This window comes from Passer domesticus, chromosome 1, assembly GCF_036417665.1.
Source record: "Passer domesticus isolate bPasDom1 chromosome 1, bPasDom1.hap1, whole genome shotgun sequence".
Lineage (NCBI taxonomy): Eukaryota > Metazoa > Chordata > Aves > Passeriformes > Passeridae > Passer > Passer domesticus.
Window position 1 is genome coordinate 3,729,998 of NC_087474.1, and position 17,791 is coordinate 3,747,788.

Here is a 17,791-nt window from a genome sequence, read left to right on the forward strand (position 1 = left end):
GCAAGATCTCTGTTTGTGCTTGGGACAGAGATCATTAAGCTGGGCAAGCACCAGGATCCTCAGCCCCAGCAATTTCAACAATTCACCCTTACATATCCCCAGCTGAGTAGCTGAAACCACACTGAGACCTGTCTTGGCTGGGAACAAATGAAAAATTGTATTCCAACTGCTTTTCTTTATTTATTTCTTTAGGTGTGGTACAAAACCCACCTAAAAAGTGATTTCTCAGTGATTTCTTCTTTCACTCACCTTTCCCTTCTGCTCTACCTTGGTCTTCACAGATTCATCTTCAATTTCAGCTGCTTCATCTTCATCAGAGACATCCTCAGCCTCCAGGTTGTTGTTCCCATTGACGGGGTCCTCCTGCCTGCTCAGCTTCTTGCCTTTCACCAGGATCTTCCCTTTCAATTGCTGCACAAGGAAAAGTGGACAAAATACCTGGTGGTTAGAGGAGGCTCTGGCCCACCCTGAAAAAGTCCCTCAGCTTAACCTGTGCTTTTACAGTTGCATCAATGGCTGGTTATTATCCAGAGGTAATAATAAGGTAATAATAAGTCAGGTAAAAATAAATCTGTTTTTACACTGGGTCCCTGCCCAGCCTCTGAGACCATAAGCCATGAGTCTGAAAACCCCAGAGAGCCCAGTGACTCTCCTCTGCTATAGAGCTGACCATCCCCTCAACCAGACAACTGAAGCAGTTGTGCTGTTAAAGACAATTAAAATATACCTTTTTTCCCCCATGACTGAAATGTTGCTCAGCAAACAAGGCCAAGCCTAAAGGTCTGAGCAGCTGGGAGAAATTTGTGGGACCATTTTTGCCCCTCTGTATGGCCTGTCATTTAATAAATTTATTAAATATAATATGTTTATTAGTTAATACATTTATTAATAATTTTACTAATTTATTAATAAAATTATTTCTTAATTTGTTAATAAGTTTATTAATAAAGTTTATTAACCACCCCTAGCTCTGCAGTGTGTGGTTATAAAGCTGTGCACAGCTCTGGAAACTGTTTGAGATCCAAGCAGGGACTGAGGCAGGGCAGCCTCTGCTCCACAGACATTTTATGGGGAGAGAGCCCCAGTAAGTTCTGGAGAAGTGCCTCATGCACAGCAAACATGGAATTTTAACACATTTGGCATTTTGCAGTGAAGCCTTAGGGTGCTGACAGCCTCAGGAGGATTTCCCAGACCCTCTCCAGAGCTACCTCCTCTTCAGGGAGCAGCTTCTCCTGCCACTGCTCCGATGGCACAACCCTGGGCACGAGCATCATGTGCCAGTGCACCACAGCTGGGTGCAGAGGGAGAGCAGGGAGCAAATTCCCTGTGCTGAATCAATTCTCTCCAGCCTCTTTCAAGGTTCACAAAGCCCTTGTTGGAGCCCTGGCTGCTGGGAATTTCAAACTTTCTGTGCTGCCAGGCACTGACCCCCCAGAGAACACTGCATTGACCTGAGGCCGTGGAGAAGCTTCCAAAATGGAATGACAGAACTGGGATTGTGGGTGTGGAGTTTGAATAGAAGTGTGTGATATCACAGGGTGGGAAACTCAGAGTTTAAGGGTTTAGAATATAGTAATATATAAAAAACAAGATCGAGCTTCTTCACCTTCTTCTCCATGGGTTTGGGTGGTTTTGTGTCATTGGATAAAAAAGTCCCCATTGCAGGGAACAGGTGGTTGGTTATTGAGTTAAAAGTAAAAATAATTTAGGTGTCATTTCTTAATTGGACAGTTGATCCTTCAAAGGCCTTGTAGAGAGAGAGATGGGGCTCCATTTTTAGTTTGTCAGAGTGCAGTGCTGCAGAACTCAGAGTTTGTGAGACTGACATAGATAAGGACTGCTAAACATCTGAGTCCAACAAGAAATACCATCTCACACATTTAATCCTGACCTTGGCAAAAAAGAAGCAAAGAATCCACAACCCCTCACCACTGCTGTATCCTTTGCACAAGCCCTGGCTGTGAGAGGAAGGCTAGAGCCTGGACAGGGATGACTAAGAGCCCAAACAAGGCAGCAGCAGTGCTTGGGACAGGGAGAAGTATTGGGAAAGGTGACTGGGGGTGATCTCCAGGTGTGTGGGTTGTGCCTTAAAATCAAGAGCACCACTAGGCCTGGCAGCCTCCAGGAACAGGAGATTTGCTGCCACCTGGATGTGTTTGGTACTCCTGGCTTTGGAGGGTACAAGTTATTCCAGAAAAATGCTGTCTTGGAATTAGCCAGTACAACCCCTCAGTCTGTGTAGCACATTCCCCTTTCCTCAACAACACCCTGTATTTACCTTTTCTGCAACAGCAAAAGCAACAAAACCCCACCATATTTAAATTACAGGACTGTGAAAAACCAGGAATCTTTTATAAAACAATACAGACATTTTCAAAGAACACCATTCCCCCGCTTTGCACCCTTTGTGGGTTCAAGCAAATTGCATCACATCATTACAGAGACCAACCCCTCTCATCACCACCTGGCAAAGCTGTGGATGAAGCTGGGCTTGAGCAAAAATCTGATAGTGGCACCTGAGGAAACAGCTGAGAGCATTTTAATTCAGCTACCACAGATGAGCTGTTTACAGTGGGGCACTTTCCCTGCCACTCCAAAGAGCACCCAGAGCACAGCAATATCCTCCTCCCCATCCCCAGCCCATCCTCCCAGGCTGGGCTGTGCTCTGCTTCTTCACACCCATGGCTGGGAGATGAGTTGGCTCATCTTCAGAGCCTGACTTCAGCCTGCTGCTCCCGTGTCCCTTCCCACCCTCCTGCCTCAACACCAGCTCCACTCTGTTCTTCTACCACAAAATCCAGTTCTGTGTGAGCTTTTAGGCTCTGCTCAGCACTTGGGGTGGACAAGCCTGGAAGGATTGCTCTGGGGACAGTAAGGAGTGATGCCTTAAGTTTTAGCTTTTCTATTTTTCAGATTCTGTGCTGCTTTAGTGTGTAGTTCTGAGCTTCATTTTAAGGGTGGTAAGCTCTCTGCACAGAGCAGGGAGACAAAACAATTCCTGCTCCAGCTGGGCACCAAGGACAAAGGATCCAAATCTCAGCCCAAGAGCACAAACCCCATGGGCTGCAGAGAGAAAAACAAGCAGGATGGGAGTGCAGGGGCTGCAGCTGGGATTGGACAATGAACTGCAATGTGCACATGGAGCAGAGCTGAGCCCAGGGAGAGACCCCGGCAGCGCTCGTGCATTTTGGGACCATTTGGGTTCATCTTGGGTGCAGCCCTGGCTGGGCTCTGGTGCTGCCCAAGGTGGATCCATGGAGGAGATCCTTTGAATAAATCCCTGCTTTATTCTTTAACTCTGTGCAGTCTCTGTTCTAGGTCAGCATTCTCAAGGCATCAGGAGAGGCTGAGAGCAGCCACTCTTGTCCCCTGCAGGCTGCAGATACCATCCTAATATTTAATATATTATCTGCCTCTGCTTTCTAATGTCCCACAAGAAATGTTACTGTCTCCCCTCACAGCTCAGCAGTGGAAAACTAAGCATAAGGTATTTGGGTCAGCCTGCTTGATTCTTAATTACCAGTAGGTAATTAAGCTTTTAAGTCTTGTCAAGCCTCTAAAGGGGGGAAATGATGCCTTACGTTTTAGCTTTCATATTTTTCAGATTCTGTGCTGCCTAGGTGTGTAGTTCTGAGCTTCATATTAAGTGTTGGTGAGCTCTCTGCACAGAGTAGGCAGACAAAACAATTCCTTTTCTAGGTTGGGACCAAGGACAACCAATACAAATTTCAGGCCCAAGAGCAGAAACAACGTGGACTGAAGAGAGAAAAACAAGAAAGATGGGACTTCATAATCTGGAGCTGGAATTGGACAATGAACTGCAATATGCAAATTGACCAAATCTCAGAAAAGTGAGAGACCGGTCATCCATTTTGTGACCATTTTGGTTCACTTTGGGCTGGGCTCTTGTACTTGGCCCTTAAGGCCATTTAATAAATGTCTAATCTATTCTTTAGCTCTGTCTAGCCTCTGTTCTAGGTCAGCCTTCCCAAGGTATCACTCCCATTCAGCCTGCACAGCAAGTGGGAGGTGCAATTCCTGGCACAGACCAATCCTACATGGCTGAAGAACATCATGAGGGAAGGCACAGCAACACAGCCTCCACTGTGTCTCCTCACCACAACCCATTCCAGGGCTGCCAGCAGCAGGTCCTCAGTGCTGTGTTATCCTATCTAGCCTGTGGTTCCTCTGGGAAACCTTGGATATGGTGCACATGCTCCCCATGGGCACAGGACACTGCTCCTGTGCCTACAAGGGAGATGTGCCAGCCAACTCAGAGGAGATCCATCTGCTTATTTGTCAGAAGGAAGGGTGAGACTCACCCCAGAGAGAGGCATTTTCATCCCCATTTCCTGCAAAAGGTGCAGGAAAATGGGCATGTAGTAGCACTGCAGTGAATCCCCCCTGCAGAGGAAGCAAAGTCCTAAATCTGAGAATTTATCTTCTTTACTGAGGTTTTAAATAAGCTGATATAGACAGTCACAAACACACACATGCCCTTGCTCCATCTCTCCTGGTTCCCCTTCATGTGATATTAAGTATTTCTAGCCTGAGGCAAAAGACACTCAGCACATCAGTTCAGCTCTGTTGAGCAGATCCCTTGTCTTAGGAGGAAGCAATAGCTGAAATACCCAATAAATGTTCTCCAAGTAGACCATAAAGCCATTCCAGCTGTCTGTGGGAAGCCCAAGGTGGAGTACAACCTCAGGAAAGGCTACAAGGACATTGGACTCCACTGAGAACACACAGTGGAGTGGCTGCTGGAACAGATGCAACTCTTGCCCTTCTTCACATGTCCTATAAATGGCATTCCTCAGTCCCTCTGAAGTGGAGCTCATCTGCTCTCCCACCTTTTCCACTGCACACTGAACAAGCTCAGCTCTGCAGGTGAAATGGTTCTGACAACACTGGGATATGGAAACCATCTTAAAGGAAAGCACTGATTTTATCAGAAGCAGCAGAGCTGTAATGAGCAGAGGGTTTTAAAAGGTCTGCAAACACAGGTTTATCCTACCTGAAAGCTTCCTGCCCCTAGGAGCAACCTGAGAGCCACAGCAAGGTCAGAGCTCCAGCTTTCACCTCAGTGGGAATGAAGATTTGTGAAGTGATCCATCTCAACAAACTTTCTGTGGCTTCAACACCTCCTTTAGAGTCAACAGAGAAAACCAAACACTCCCAGGGTGTGATCCCTCCAACGTTTGGACAAACACTGAGGAGGAGTGGACCACACCTCCAACTCCTCTGACTGTTTCTCCAAAGGAGTCCTCAGTGAAGGGCTCAGGTACACAGAGACAAGGGTCTGAGCACTGCCTCCTGACATCCCACTCTCAGGATGAGGATATCCACCTCTGCAGACTTCTGGGAGCTGTGAGGAATAAGATGTTCCCATTCCTGAGGAGATGTGCAGATCAGATGCACTAACTGGTATCACATCTCCATCTGTGCGTGTCCTTCAGCTGCAAACTGAAGTGTGGCACCAGAGGATGAAGAGAATCTCCAGGAGAGGGGAAGAAACACATTACTGAAGGAGGTTTTGGAGGACTGAAGGAAACTCAGCTCAAGAACTTCAGGCAAGAAGATGCACTGCAGACAAGACTGACACAAGCTGGGCTAAGGTTGGAGAAACAGAGATGGGCAGATGGACCTGAAGCCACAATGACACAAAATGTGTGGGTAATGCCCAAAGCCACTGTCCTCATAAACAGGAATTCCAGGAACAAAGAACTGTAGGGGTTTCAGACACCTGAATACACTGAATAGTTCCAACACTGGGAGCAGTTTTAGTCTCATTCTAGGACTGTGACATTGCAGCATTTCTAGCTGGGATGTAGGGACAGGGCCAAGGGGCCCTGGCAGACCCCTGAGAACATCAGTGATGGGACAGAAGGACAAGAACCCACCAGCAGCAGAGACTGGATCAGCTCCTCCCTACAACCCTGGTGCTGCCTGGAGCCTTTATGTGGTTTTTCACATAATTCACTATCGGGACCTAAAGACAGCAGCTTGGGGGAGATATTTAGATAATCTGTGTAGCCCAACACTGCTCCTGAATGGAACTGAATAAATCAGATTCCTGCCCCGGGCTGTGGTGTGGATCGTTAGCACCAATCCAAACCGTGTCAATCTTCCTTTAATTACTAACCTTGCCATGCTGACACAATCGGCAGCAATCCTTCCACTGTTTGTGTTTACAGCCTCCAGCCCTTTGCCCACTAGCAGCTCCCACCCTTTTCCTGGTATAAAACATACCTTGTTGTCCATGGTTTCCTCATGTCAACAAGGGAGGGAAAAGCCAAGAGGTTCCTGGTTTGTTTGTTTGTTTGTTTTTCCCTCACGTTTCAGTTTCAATGTATTTACACCCAAAATAATCAGCATTTCAGCCCTTTGCACGGTCCTACTTCACAGAGCAGGAAGGCAGAGGAAAAGTACCAGAAGGAAAAGGATAAGTGTTGCAACACTGCCAATTTTTCTGTGTTTAAACTAAATGGTTCAATCTCTGCAATGGAGCAGATCAGCCCAAATCCTTTCCCTAGGGTAGATCTGGGCACTGTGTTCAGCTGGGGCCAAGTGTCTTTTTGGCAATGAAAATCAGGCTAGATGAGCACAAGCGTGGAAAAAACATCTTTGGGAAGTTGGGGTCATCCCCTTCCACTCACAAATCACACATTGCTTTGCTCCGTGTTTCTCCTTTCTTTCATCCTATCATTGCCATCAGCTGAAAAGCCATCAGCAGTTTTCCTGATCCTGCACCAGGATAAATAACAAGTCAGGAGGGGACACCGAAGACGTATTTTTCCAACTCAGTAAGAGCCTGCAAAGATTGATCTCTGTGCTGGGAGTGTCCTCACCCTGGGAGAGTCACTTCTCCCATGGAGGCACCTTGTCTGTGCCAGAGCCAAGGTCCTGCTGAAGCAGCAGCAGTAAAAATTACAATTCATCCTAATTTATTGCCCTGGTGCTTAGGGACCAGCCCAGAGCAGCTTCCCTCTGTGCCAGGCATTGTATCAAATGAGGCATGACACTCCTGAACAAAAGGGGAAAGTCAGAAAGAGAAAGGAGATAAAGGAAGAGGGAGAACAAATACAGAAGATATTCTGGGTGGATTGTTTCCCTCTCCTTTCTCCCCTGCTGATTGCCAGCTTTACCTCACCCACAAACTCCTTCCAGCTCTGACTAGGCATGTTCATCCAAGTTTTGGAGAATGAGCAAAGAAATGCAATTTAAAGGGAACTGCAGCTAACTGTACAGGAGTCTGTTTCTGCAAAGTGCTAAAAAAAAAAAAAACTGAAAGAAAGAAAGAAAGAAAGAAAGACAGCAAGCACAAACCACATGGGTGGAAACAGATTAATGTTTCCTTTTGGCTCCTGTTTTGGAGACATATTTTTCATATCAAGATTCCATTTCCAGTTTTTCCTGTCAGCTAATGATTTCTCATGATTTACAGTGGTGAACCACTGTTGAGTGCTGTGTATCTCTTTCCTCTTGCAAGGCCAGGGCTCAGCTCCCAGCCTGCCCTGCTTCCTGGGAATAAAAGGGGCATCTCTAGGCCATCTCCTGCTTCCCTTCTTCCTCCATGGACACCTCCAGACCCACCCACCCAGGCCATTCCCAGTGGCTCCCCCAGGACACTCTCAATGGCAGGACACCTTGTGTTTAATACACCTTCAGTGTATTAACCACCTTGCAGTGGTTTTCCCCTTGAGTTTTGAGCTTTGCACTCAGCAAGAAGAAAAACTTCCCCTCTAGTCCAACCCTCAGGAGGCAGAAAATGTTGGAGTGGCCTTGCTTACCTCTGGGGAGGGGAACTGGGACTTGTTTCCATCGACTGGGGCAACCAAGAGCATGTCCTGCAGGATGGTGGTCATGTGCTGGGCCATGACCTTCTGCTGGTCCACGCTGCAGTGGTTCTCCAGGGAGATGATGACGGGGTATGGTGAGGTCTGGAACAAGACAGCAACACACACCATCAGTGACCTCTGTGCTTTCACCAGTCTACAGCAATTGGTGTGAGCCCCAGTGCTGCTCCCTCTGGGAATGAGTGTGTCGACAGGAGGGTCTGATATTCTGCTAAAGCAAGGATTTGTTAAAAATGGGATTTGTGAAAAATTTAACCGTGCGGTAGTTACTCAGATCTGTGCTGGTGCCTTCCAGGGATGATGATCCAGTGGAGAAGGCACCAGGATGGGTTAGGACTGCCTCTCACAGACGTTCTGGGGCACTCCCTGTGCCTCCATCTCCACTTGCACTGTTGGCCAGAGCACCTTCCTACCCACCTTCAGAGGAAGGACTGGGAATGGGGCTTTGAAATCACCTCACTTAAGGGTTTGCTCAAACCCTGGAGTGATACAAATCCTTCCTCCATTCCTGCATGGGCCTGATCTGGTTCCCTGTGCCCCCCAGGTCATTTTATGTGCTGAAGGCATTGTCATTATTGTCACTGTCACTCCTTTATGGCCCCAAACAAAACTTGGCACCAGCTCCCCAAGTGCACTGAAGGAAAAAAGCAGAGTCCAGTGAGTATGGACAGACCTAAGATTTTCTGAAGCCTGCTGCCATACAAGAATCCAGCCCTGTTCGTCCCTTTGAAAGCAGAATAAAAGCAGTCCTTCACATCCAAAACATGCACATGGGTTCCTCTAAACAAGAAACAGACCCTGAGACATCAAAGCCACACAATCATGGGCTTGCTGGTGTTTCCCACCAGGTATGCTCAAGATTATGAGCATCAATTTCATTGTAGTGGGGTCCAGGATGCAGCTCTGCTGGCACAGGTTCAGTCTCATCCTCAGATGGTGCTCTCCCTGTGCAGCAACCCCCAGGGATGATCTCTGCAGGAAGCAGAGCATGGATGCTCAGACAGAAGGAGCAGGAATTTCTCTTGTCCCCACGAGGAGAAGCTGTCATAGCTTCTGCTCTCTGCTGGGAGGGAAGAGCTCTCCTGCCAGTCCTGGGTTGTGCAACATGAGAAAAAGTTCCTCATGCTTACTTGGAATGCATAGTTCTTGATGGCCTTAATGACATCGCTGAAGAGGATCTTGGAGGTGAGAGTGTAGCCGTGATAAATGACGGGCTCTGAGTTGGGGCCATCCCAGCAATCCAGCTCCACACAGCGACAGCCTTTGGTGAGGGCTCTGCGAACAAAGAAGGACTGGTTGGGCTCTACACCTCCTGCTCCATCTCCAAGTGAGGACACACCAGGCACAGGCACTGCCTGGGAAGAATGGAAGGAAGTTCAGGAGCAAGGGAGAAGAAATGAGCTTGGAAAAACAGGGAAGCAGATAAAGGATGGGATCAGGTGGAATCAGTGTCAGCAAAGAGAGCTCAAGGTTGAGCAAGGAAAGCACAGAAGGATCTGAGAAACAAGGTACTGAAAGTCCAAGGTAGAATTATCCAAAGAGTAAGACACAGTGAGTGCCAGATGGGAAAGGACACTGATGACTGTCCCCAAGTCTTTCAGAGAAGAGAAAGAGGAAGAGAAGAGAAGAGAAGAGAAGAGAAGAGAAGAGAAGAGAAGAGAAGAGAAGAGAAGAGAAGAGAAGAGAAGAGAAGAGAAGAGAAGAGAAGAGAAGAGAAGAGAAGAGAAGAGAAGAGAAGAGAAGAGAAGAGAAGAGAAGAGAAGAGAAGAGAAGAGAAGAGAAGATCAAGAGAGGCTGCAGTGGAAGAACGACAGTGAGCCTTAGAAGCCAGGTCACAAAGTTTAGATGATGTGATTTCTTCATCTAGATCTGAAATGACATGAGGGATGAATCCTCAGAGCTGGGAGGGAGGGAACTATGGGAATTCCACCATAGCTGAGGAGCCAGTTTCCTAAACCAAGTCTACAGACTGAATTTCCATGTGAAATTCCTACCTCTACATATCCATGCTTCCATTTCAATTTATTTTCAAAAGTAGATCCCCCCCATCTATCTAGGAGGTGATCTTGCCTCTTTTACAGTAATTCCCTAAATATTTCAGACAACACAATTCCTTTAACTCATTGCAATAAAATCACAGAATGGTTTGGGTTGGAAGGGACCTTAAAGATCATCCAGTTCCAACCCCCTGCCATGGGAAGGGACAGCTTCTACTAGACCAGGTCACTCAGAGCCCTGTCCAACCTGGCCTTGAACACTTCCAGGGATGGAGCATCCACAGCATCTCTGGGAAACCTGTTCCAGAATAATGGGATTTTTTTTTCGTACAACCCACACATACATCTATAATTTTAAGACTGTAAGATGAATTCAAAGAGCTACTGAGAAGTAACCTGTGCCAGATTTCATTCTCAACACTTTTGACCTTGTGACTCCAGTCAGCCATTGCTCCTGAGAATGAGATAAGTCATAAACAAAGGCAGAACTGCAGCCATTGACTGGCTCATAAGGAAACACTGTCTCACCTGATAAAAACAAGCAGTAATGTATTGTGGGTGTGCAAATTACTAAAGGTCACTGCACCCATCTGGCCCTGAGACATCAGCCACTGTTAAAGGCAGACATAGGCAACACCTGAAGCTCAGTGCAGGGGTGCTGTGGGAATATCTGAGATGACAAAAAGGCACCAGGTGTGAGTTCTGCTGATCACTTACTCTGCTCATATCCCACCTCTGTTTTTTTTTTTTTTTTTTAATTGTTCCAATGAGGACTCTCCAAAATAAACCCCAGCATGTTGTGGGGACAGTCCCTGCCATGGGCCTCTCCCAAAAGGCAGAACAGAGCATAAGCACCATGACACTATGCATCATTTTGGCTTCTCCCAGACCTGCAGCTCCATCCCAGGAATCTTTCCATCTTGTAAGCTCCTTGCACTCTCTTGTGCCATATTTTGGGGAATGCAACACCCCCTCAGCATCATGCTTTGAAACCACCAGGCCAGAGGGCTGTAACCCAGCCTCCAGTGACTGCAGATTTTTTTATACTGCTTCCAAATGTAATAATTATGCATCCTACACTCAGGTGGACACCAGATGAGACTCAGGTCAAGGAGCTGTGACAAGGAGGGCATAGCCAACCTGGTTTGGAAACAGCTCACCCTGGAAACTTGGGCTGGTGGGATATTGCTTCTTGACCCCTTGCATCCATCAGCACAGACACTCATGTCTTCCGAAAGAAAGAGGTTAACCTCCCAAACACACACACTCTTTACCTGATGTAGGCCTCTGTGCTGCTCGGCCCTGTGATCTGGTCTTCCATGAGATAGGTGTTGTGTGAGGATGACACCAAGTAGTGGCTGAGAGGTTGGGTCATGTCCTGGTAAACTTTCCGGTGGGAGGGGTTGAAGATGTTCCCCTCCTCTGACAGCAGGTACATCAGGAAACCATCCTTGGTCATGGCATTGCCCCTCTTGGCTGTCAGGTAAACAGAGAGAAAACCCCACACTGAAAACGAGATGCCACCAGGTCGTGCCACCACCCTCACCACGGGGCCTCTGCTCTCCAGGAGACCCCAGAGGCAAAATGTGCTCCCAGGCATTCAGTAAAAGCAAAGACATGGATGTTCTCCAGACAAGGATGACACCTTCAGCTGCCTGAAAATGCTTTGAAAGCCCTTCCCAAGAACAGATTTTTATGACACTTACGTGGCTTTTTATTACACTTTACTTGTCCTTGATAACATCTTAAAAGTGTCAAAGACAGACCTTACCTCATCTGTCTCCTGAGATTTACAGCATGAACATCTTTGAGCATTCCAAGGTTTCTTTGTGCCAACCCAGAGAAGCTGTCAGATGTCTAAACACAGCCAGATAAATCCTGTCTAGATTATCCAATGAAATACATGATTTGCAAAGAGGAAATGCAAAATTACTCCCCGTTTTGAGGGACTGAACTAGATCTCAGCCTAATCCTAACACCTGACAGTTTCAAAGCCCTGTCCCTCTCCTGAAGGAATAGCAGGAGAGTGGAAAACCAGCCCATAATTCTGAGTTGGCTCTTGGAACACCCCCTCCAAGGTGCTCCAGACTGATGATTCACCCACAGTCTGAGCAGGCAGACAGTTCAGTGTCTGCCTCCTGAACAGCTGTCCCCTCCTTGGCCTCCACTCAGAGACCTCATCTGCAGATGGCTTTACAGGTGCCCACCATCGAGGACATCTGCCTCCACTCCAGCTCCTGGAGAGCACAAATATTGCTACATTCTCAGCCTTGAAAAGCCACACGAGGTCTTGGCATCAGAATAATCCATCTGAGTCTTTCCCTCAGGATTTTCATCATCCTCTAGTCAAACCTGCATCAATCCCTCTCCTGCTGTTCAGTGCACCCAAAATAAAACTGAAGAGAGATTTCCCAGCCTCTCCTCTGCCCTCCCCTCCTAGAGCTGTTAATACTCCCCTAGGAGTAGTGTTTTAGAAGCAGCTGTGGGGAGAAAATATTGCACACCACTGCAGAAAAAAAACATAAATAAAGCAGCAGCAATGCAATTCATAGTTCATCAAAAAAGCAAGATTTTGAAGCAAACCAGCCAGGGTTTTAACCTACCTCTTTCGTTGGGCTCGTATCTCTGAATTAAGGCAGGGGCAGCAACAACAGCATCTTCTTCCTGCTGCACCTCATAGAGAAACCTCACCAGGTTCTGGCAGGACATGAACCCTTCTGGGTCCGAGTACATTTGGAAGATGCTGTCTATTTCCTTCCTCTCTGTCAGTATCTTGTAAAATTCCTCTATCTCATCATCCTCCAGAGCCTCTGTTTTGGACTTGTCACAGTGCTGTAAACGTAGAGGGGAGAAGGAGTGAAAACCTTCTTTCCTTCTGGCATAGGCCAGCCGTAATCTGCACCAGGGCTACACAACGCAGAACACAAAATAATTGCAAAGAGTTACTGGCCAGCCAGTGAGGAGCACGTGGTCAATGACAATGGTTCTCACTGACAAGGCCAAAAGTTAATAAAAAGTTAAATAAAAATTACAGTTATTAGTATTTATACACTGCAAGTGTGCTCAAAAGCACCAGCCTTGAGTTCCATCACTTGGTGTGCTTCAGTCACAACAGCTCAAAATAATCCAAGCACAAATCAAGGATCAAAAGAAATTTAATTCTTAATCTCAGGGGGAATAAAGGGAAACAATTAACTCTATTAAATAATGATAGAGAGTATAGCCAAAAATCCAGGAAGTTAAGTGAAAAGAACCCTTCCTTTGACCTGAGTGGCTCAGACCTCAAGAGGCTGTCAAGATTCACAGTAGGGCTGTTTGCAAAGATGGCATCAAAAACAACTTAAAACCCCCACAACTGCTAACAAGTGCATGTTTGGGGATTAAAAAATTCACCTCTCCATGGAAATTTTCCATTCTGGGGTTTGAACTTTTTCAGTAGATACCATCTGTGACAGAGCACCACAGCCAAGGACTTGATTGACCAAGAAAGATGGGGAGTTTGAAATATACATGTTAATATCTCCATCAAGGACACAGATTTTCCAATTACAAGTTTTTCTAGTTTATTTTAAATACTCCCAGGTTCAATTTTTCATCAGAAACAACTTTTTTTTTTCCTGTTGCAAATTCTGATATTAATTTTGTTGTTTGCTCCTAGCAGAATTCTTCAGCTTGTCAAACCAGAGGAATTAAATTACTTTCCATCTTTGATCCCCTGTGACTGAGCTATTTTCCTGGATTTCATGGTGAAAATGCCTGTCTTAGTTTAACCAGTAATCACACTAATCTCAACCTAGCCCTGCCAGTGATCTCAGCAACGGCCACAATGGCTTTGGCAGTGTCCCAAGATGATAAGGAGGGACTTTTATCCCTTGCAAATCTTTCACTATCTGTTTAAGGAGAACATATAAAACCAAAGAATGTCATTATCATGATGTCTAGCATTTCACAAACTGAAGTGACAGAAAAAAAGAGTTCAGCTTGTCCTGACTTCAGACCCTGCTGGGTAGAAGCTACATGGTCCTCTCAGGGATGGGACAACCTGTGACATGCTCAGTACTACAAACACCTCCAAAATAGGTGTGAGAGTTCAAGAATTGCCTTTTCCTTGCTGCCTTCCATGTCTGTGATCCTGTTCTGTGGCTCTGGCAGATCCTTCAAGCTAAGCTGAGCATGATGCTTAGCAACTGCAAAAGGAATATAAAGAGGGAAAGCAGCTGGTGGAGGCAGCAGGGATGTTGTGAATTACAAATGTTCTTTTCTTTAAGACATGACAGGGAAAATGACAAGATATGCCTCCTAGCAAACTGGCATTTTAAGTGGTGTGCCTGGGGAAGTTTATTCATTAGTTGCCATTAAAGGCTGTGATGAAAACAGGACAAAAGCACTGGCACCAAAGTCAAACTGCAGGACAGATCAGATACGTGGTATAAAAGTGGGTTCCTTCTGCTTTGGCTACAAGAGGTCCAAATTAGAAAGAAAATCTCAACCCAAAATACTGTGTTCTACCTCCCATGTATGCATCACAAGCCCTGAGTCCTGGATGACCCTTGGCCTGCCAGCACAAACACCTTTCTGATGCATCAGAATGAATATTCAGGTTGAAATGAAGTGAGCAATGACAGGAGCTCTGCATCATTTCTGGTTGCATTGCAATGTGTTTTACTCCAGTGTCTCAAAGCTAGATGTGGACACAGAGTGACGTGAGGAAAGGCAAAAATAATGTGAGAACATGCCCTGCAGCCCCCTCCTGAGCCCCTGATCACCCTTCCTTCCTGTGACTAAATGAAGAAAAACTCTCTGAGACAGAAAAGATCACCCTTTAATAGGCTGTAATGCCCTAGTCCATCTAGGCTGAGGCAGGATGCAAACTGAAAATGTAATTGCTTTAAAAGCAAGACAGACCTCTCCTGGAGGCACATCAGCCCTCAGGAGATCTGAATTAACCTCCAAAGAGCCTCTCTTTCCAGTGGCTATACAGGAAACTTTAAAATTACTTGCATAATGATGGTACTTCAGCTAACTCCCTGCATTTCCATGGGTTGAATCAAGGTTTAGCAATTACTCGGAGTCTTTAAGCAAAAAAGGATTAATTTCATCAAGTTTCCTCTCCTGGAGCTCCCTTGTAACTATTGTGACAGTAGAAAAGGTCCATTAAATAAGAGGAGACTGTGCCTCTAAAATAAAAATAAATTAAAAAAGGGAAAATCAAAAAAAAAAACCCACAGGTGATTTTTTCAGGTTGTTGATGTGTGAAGATGTGGAAGTGATTCATCTCCCATATATGAGATGTATCTTTTAGGATGAGGAGATTCACACCCTGCTCCCTGCTGGCTTCCCCTGCACACACTGCAAAGGAAGTGTTGGCAACTACCTCCAGTGGAGACTGCAGCTCAATCAGTGGATTCCCAGCCTGATTTCCACTCTTCCAGGACCTTCCTGGGAATAAAGGGATGGGATCCACCAGCCAGAGCAGCCAGTACAACTGGAATATTTTTTGAGCTGAAACTCTTTAAGATGTGCTGATAACCTTCCTCCTGATTCCTGAGGAGTTGCAGAGAGATGTCCATAAAGCAAAGGCAAGGAAACTTGGACCTCCTTTGGGGGAAGGCTGCCTGCTCACACAGAGGAGCAGAACTCCTGCCTGGTGCCCAAAACCACCCACGTGTTTACCACTGATCAGAAAAAAAACATTTCTGAAACACCACACACATTAATTCAAATCCTGCTTCAGACAGGATGGAAGTTTGGAAATTATCCAGATGTTTTATCTCACCTCAGCAGGATGGATTCTCTAGAGAGAAATCCAAAGCTTAACAACTGAGAAATTGTCATCCCTTTCTTATCTTCTGATAGGCTCAGCCAGCAAGCTGAATCTTGAGAATTTAGAAGTCTACATCCCTGCTGACCAGATTAAATGTGCCTTGGGAGTATTAAATCAATCAGACTAGTCCAGGCTTGGGTGCAATGTTGTGTATCTATCATGAATCTGGAAAGGTTTTTTCTTAATTTGCACTTTTTTTTTGGTTTGTTTGTTTATACCTGTCACTTTGCACCTCTCTCCTCTGAGAAGGTGAGGATCTGGGTTCACAATTGTAACCAAACAAAATTCATCCAGACTTAGGCATTGACATGGAGCTGTGGCACACAAAACTCCTGAAACCCCTGGGACTTCAACTTTGTTTCCCTTTTTCTTGCATTATCCATGTTTGCATCTCATTTTCTGCTTCGTGGCAAAATTAAGCATCGATTATGAATAAAGATCTTAAAGGCCCTCATGAAAAGCATTGTGCTGCCTAACTCAGTTGGGATCAATTTTTCTGAGCAATAAATTACTGAGCACCAAAACCTGTGAGTCCTCCCTTGGTACAAGAAAAGAAGCCAGGAGTTCACTTTAGGCGAGGTCTCTGAAAGCTGTGGGACACCCTGACCTCAGCCAACAGCAAACCCTTCTTCTGCCTGCTGCCATTACCTGGAAAATCTTCTTGGCATGGTAGTCATCCACTTCAATGTTCACTTCCTTCAGGAAGTCTTTGAGCTCTTTCAGGCTCATCTTGTTGTCTTTGTTTTTGTCAGCTTTCCGCAGGCAGGTGTGAATCCAGCTGCAGGGGGATGTAAGGAAATCTTTCCAGGTCAGTGCCTAACCTGAACACCTAAATACCTTCTGCTGCACATGGCAGGGGGGAAATCCTCTCCTGAAGGCTCTGAGCCACCTCTCCAGCTGCTGTAAATCAGCGTGGGCCCCCTGAGCAGCTGACACCATCTCACCTTCTGCTCCCACAGAGCACAAGGGTGCCTGGGCAGAAGGAAAATGTGCTGTGATACAACTGATCCTGACCAGGGAGGAGCTTTTCACCATCTGGCCAAGGCTGGAGCAGCTCTCTTTACCCTGTAGGAGTTTCTGGCCGCAGCCAGAAACAGTTTGATTTCTCTTTTATGACAGAAAGTACATTCTGCTCCAGACGGCTGAAAGGGGATAAAGGAAAGAATGAAAAGCGCTCCCAAGAGAAGCTTGGTAAACTCATTGTCATGGATTTGTTCAATATTCAGTGTGTCGTGGTGAACACTGGACTCCAGAAGAAGTATCAATAATAATTTTTGAACTCACCTTCAGCATATTTTTAGGGATTTCTACCTATATCTCCTAAGAACTTTGTTGTGAGTGGAATCAAACCAAACTTTGTGGGTCTTGCCTTCTTCCCCTGATGAAGTGTACAGGGTCTGTTACTGTGCTGTACTGTGATAATACTTCATTAGACCTTGGGTTTTAATCACTTTAGTGTATCTGTGGATCAGGAGTAACTGCTATAAGAATGATCTTCCTAATGTGATGTCAGATAATTTGGACTGAGACTTGCATTTTCTTTCAGTCTCTAAAATCATGTTAGACAGTTGAGACATACTGCAGTTTTAAACACCAAAAAAAAACCCTGCTTTTTGCATCATGGAACTGACTGTCTGATTTGTTTTACTGTCAAAATAAGAAAGGTCATCCAGAAAAATATCAACTTTTCAACAGGAAAAAAATGATCAAAGTACGAATTTGATCTCCAATAATAACCTTCCATGTCTCACATAGGAAACAATGCTTCAAACTCATTCCAGAAAAACTTCCAAAAAGCCATGCCCAATCTGAATGCTAATCAGAGTAAAGCTTAGGATCAGCAAAACCAGCTGAGGCATATAGTGCTGTAACATATAAACTGGGCCTTTGAAAATGACCCCAGAAAAGGGCATTAACAGCCTTAGGGGCTGTAAACATAACACTGAAACAGTGTTTGCCACAGCTACCCCTGCACTGAAGTATTTCCTAGTGATGGAGATATGTGTAAACTGTTAGTGAGTATTGTTTGTCTCATGGAAAGTTGAACTTTCTGACTTTAAAAATCTTGGCAGGTGCTAAGCAATGACCTCACCCCACATCCGTCTCAGCCTGGT

General features: G+C 45.8%; 1 protein-coding gene across 3 annotated transcripts in view; it reads right to left on the reverse strand.

Annotated features, from left to right (window-relative positions):
- Window positions 1-17,791, reverse strand: part of PLCD1 (phospholipase C delta 1) — a 55,554-nt gene that overhangs the window by 7,080 nt on the left and 30,683 nt on the right. For all 3 annotated transcript variants that reach the window (XM_064422835.1, XM_064422690.1, XM_064422747.1), the window contains exons 4-9: window positions 16,326-16,455; window positions 12,457-12,685; window positions 11,128-11,329; window positions 8,987-9,131; window positions 7,791-7,940; window positions 250-411 (exon numbers count right to left, since the gene is read on the reverse strand). In XM_064422835.1, the coding sequence (XP_064278905.1) occupies window positions 250-411; window positions 7,791-7,940; window positions 8,987-9,131; window positions 11,128-11,329; window positions 12,457-12,685; window positions 16,326-16,455 (1,018 nt within the window). The remainder of the gene's footprint in view (window positions 1-249; window positions 412-7,790; window positions 7,941-8,986; window positions 9,132-11,127; window positions 11,330-12,456; window positions 12,686-16,325; window positions 16,456-17,791) is intronic.